The 3765-nt window shown below is 44.5% G+C and overlaps 1 protein-coding gene across 1 annotated transcript in view; it reads right to left on the bottom strand.

Moving 5' to 3' along the window:
• UPRT (uracil phosphoribosyltransferase (FUR1) homolog (S. cerevisiae)) overlaps positions 1-2097 on the bottom strand; it is a gene marked incomplete at its 5' end in the record, with an annotated part of 10889 nt that extends 8792 nt beyond the window's left edge. Inside the window, one exon of the mRNA XM_010160402.1 lies at positions 2055-2097. Coding sequence (XP_010158704.1) covers positions 2055-2097 — 43 coding nt within the window. The remainder of the gene's footprint in view (positions 1-2054) is intronic.
• Between the last annotated feature and the right edge of the window lie 1668 nt (positions 2098-3765).

The raw sequence follows: 3765 nt of genomic DNA, 5'->3' as shown, positions 1-3765 counted from the left end.
GTGACCTTAGGAGATACTGCCACTAACAGCTGCCAAGCCCGTAGCAAGCTGAACTTCATTCTCCTTTTCTCTCGGCAGCAAGATGTGTTTTATTACCCTACAATCCCATGCACGTGTTTCTTCTCTTCCTATATTACATCTTGACATCAAGCTCTGCCAACTAGATGGAAAACATAACAAGTCTTAACTATGTTTGCACTCTAGACACCGTTTAGAGGAGACTACGTCCCACAAGAAATTGTAACTGTTCTGCACCACACCCAGGAATAATATATGGAAAATGAGAGAGCCCTACGTATTGTTTTTGCATAAGATCCCTCCTACAACACGGAAAACAGACTAGCAGGTTCTGCAGCAAGCATCGGCATGACCAGCAGATAGAGGTGTTTCCGTGAAGAGCAGCTCTCTACCTGCACAAGTGCTGGCCAGCACGTGGAGGATGCTGGCACAAGGGCCTGAACTCAGCTCACTGCCTGGGAGCTGCAGCTTCCAGCAATGAGGGGGAATCATCTGTGCGTCCATCAGAACGGCACAGAACTGCCAGTAGAGTGAGAAGGTATGTGGGAGAGGTCCTTCACGCCAACTAATGACAATAAGGTACAGCCAAGGCTCTTAAGAGCTGTCCTGTCAGAATAGCCACTGTTTCTCTCTCTTATAAAAAATACAGATTAGGAATATAGTATTTCTCTTAAATTCAAAGAAGTTGGCAGGAATAAATGCTCTTTAAAGGGCACAGCATGTTGGGAACCTAACACAAGGTAAAATGTTAACCAGAAACCCTTCCTGTGAAAGGAGTACTGGTGGGGAAGGGACCTGACCCCTGCCCTGGAGACCTGTAAAGGTGTGGGAGTGCTGGTGTTGACCTTTGTTGGCTTCCTGAATCTTCTCTGCATGTTTAAGCACATGAAGAACCTGAAACCACAAAACCCATGAGGAAGGACATGCACAGCTGAGCTAGTCTTTCACAGCTGGTGGATGTTTCCTGGGCTGTCCCTCCTCGCCCAATGGATCTGCAGGATGTGCACCTATTTAAGTGGTATCTGCTGAGAACTGCTGGCCCAGAATGAGTTGGGGCTGTGGCTTTCTGACTGTTTGTTATGAAGTGCTGTTGGCACAGAAGGCACTCCAGTCAGTCACTTAATCTATGAGTTATGGGATTTGTTGGCTTGAGCCTTTAGCGTTCTTGGTGAATGGGAATGCAAGAAACATCCTTAAGCAAGGGAAAAGCTGCAAAGACAAAAAGCACTGCAGTTGCAGTCTTTGGTTGTGGTCATATCTAAGCACTGAGGAAGCCTGGATCAGGCATGGATTAAGACTGGGTTCATCGCAGGAAACCTGCCTGTTGTAGCAAAGGGTAATTGAATGGTCTTTGGACTCATCTTTGCTAGAGGGGGAAAGACAGATTTTCCTTGTGAATGAACGTGGATTAGCAAACGGCCAACACCCTCATTAATACAAGGAAGTGTATGTGTAGGTGCAAGCGTTGTGGTTTTTTTAAGCATGTAATTTAAATGAGATGAATGTTGCATTCCCAACAGTCTTTGTTCTGACTTACTAAGATGTGTGAAAACTTCAAATTGCTTTGTCCCTGCTAGTAACTACCATATGGCTAAAAACAAATTCCCTGTGTGGATGCACCCAGAACTACTAATCTAATACACAACAAGTGCCAGGAGGCACTTCTGCATGCAAGCAATTGTTAACATCTAGGCTGTAATTGTACAGCTCTGGTCACAAGATCAAAAGTACTGTTTCAAAGTAAGACTGAATTATCTCTAACCTCTCTACATCTGTTTTTAAACAGCAGCCTCTTATTACTGCTGTTCTCTGTCCTGAAGTAGTTTTGTTTGATAATAACATGGTTTCTGGAACCCTTTGAGATGAAAGCAGTCCGTAACGGAGAACAGAAGTCCCTATACAGAAAGTTGCTGTCAAACAGCAATTTCCTGTGTGTAGAGAAGTTGCTCTCACACCACCATTACTCTATCCTGAAAGACTCATTTTATGGACGAGTTACAAAGTACAATACCAAGACGAAGAAATTCTTCACCTACCAGACGATCAGCAGAAAATACGAAGTCTCCTCTACTGGATTTCCTGAAAAAGGTAATAATTTGTATTTTAAATTGGGGAATAGTTTTAAGAACATTGCTTAAATATAATATTAAATCAAGGGCAATATATTCTAAAGGCAGTTCAGAGAAAAGCATCCTACCATATTCAAAATTCACCCCCGAGGTTCTGCTTCATGTCTTTCCTGCTTGGTGGCAAAGATTAAGATGCAGCGAGTTAAGGCAGGGGTTCCCCTCGTGCTACTGGCAGCACTGCTGCACCAGCATTTCATTAAAGGATGAAAACATAAGGATGATATTCTGTAGGTTTTCTGTTGTTCTACTGTTACAGCTCAGCTCCAAAACACCGCACAAGCGCAGCTGTGCACCAGCCTGGCACGTTCCCTGTGGCTCTGAGCAAGAGCTTCCTGCCCGCCACGCTGAAGTCAACCAGAAGCCATGGGACAACAATAACGCAGGTCTCGAGCCCTGAGTCAACATGCCTGATAAGCAGGGTATGTATCTTATCTGGAATTCATGCCCAGTGTGACTAGATTAGTGAACTTGAGACTAAAATGAGCAGGGATTAACGAGTATTCCCATGAAAACACCTCTCTGCCCTTTCACTAGCTTGGGCGCAGCTTTTTGCTCATGTGACTTCATGGCTTTTGGCCCATTCAGAAGACAGAGTAAGCTCACTCCCTCCTGCCTCACGCTGTGTAAGTGTGCCATGTGAAAAGCCTGGATTTTAAAAGCAGATTTCACCTTGCTTCCCACATCAAGACCAACCCTCACTACACAAGAGTAGGACAAAAGCCCTTTCTCTAGTTACCTTACAGCACTTCTTGAGAGACACCCGGGGTGCTGTGAAGGCAAGACAGACAAAAAACCGCGTCCCTACACAGAATTTGTAAAAGGCCTTTATAAGAAAACTTAGGGCACTGGACAAACTGTTGCCGTGAAGAGGAGATGATGTAGCTGGGAAACAGGCCCATGTTCCACCTGCACCACTTCAGTACTTCATATTTTTTCCAGTGCCTGGGCTGGGGCAGTAGTATGAAGAATGCCACCCTTCTTGCCTGCAGTAGTCATCTTTACTCATTACAGGTGAGTTACACACTCCTGAATCATCCTACTCTGTGTAGCAGTCAGGACTGGGTGTCCTCCTGCTTTACTGTCTTCATTTCTGTATTGCTCACTCAGTTCCCTAGGGAGTAAGAAGCCTTAGCAGAACACAACAGAATGATCTCGTGTAACAGACACAGTAACCTTTAAATACCTACATTTAAATCATGTCTATTGTTACATCAGGAGTTAAAATGACTGTACCATCTGAGCTCATGGATTTGCTTCTACAGGAGCCAAAGCTCTACATTCCAAATTGCTGCACTACTCATTTCAGCTTCCAGATCCCTGGTTCTAATCTCTGCAGGCCAGAAATTACCTTGAGATCATACCCTCCTGAGAAAGCGGCTGTAACTGTTCGTTCCGAAACGTTCAATACTTAGATGCATCAGTTCACATCCCATTAGAGGACTCGCGATTCATACCCAACGCAGAGTGTAAAAGGCATCTGCCCACCCATTAAGCATCCACTAGATGGAAAAGTGAAGAAGCCTGAGAAAAACGAGCAAACCCATGCACACTGAAGTTGAGGTGATTATTTATCTCCGTGATTCTGGCACACAAATCTAGTTCTCGTTAACTTTAATGA

This window comes from Eurypyga helias, unplaced genomic scaffold (assembly GCF_000690775.1).
Source record: "Eurypyga helias isolate BGI_N326 unplaced genomic scaffold, ASM69077v1 scaffold29151, whole genome shotgun sequence".
Taxonomy (NCBI): domain Eukaryota; kingdom Metazoa; phylum Chordata; class Aves; order Eurypygiformes; family Eurypygidae; genus Eurypyga; species Eurypyga helias.
This window is presented reverse-complemented; position numbering and strand designations above follow the sequence as displayed.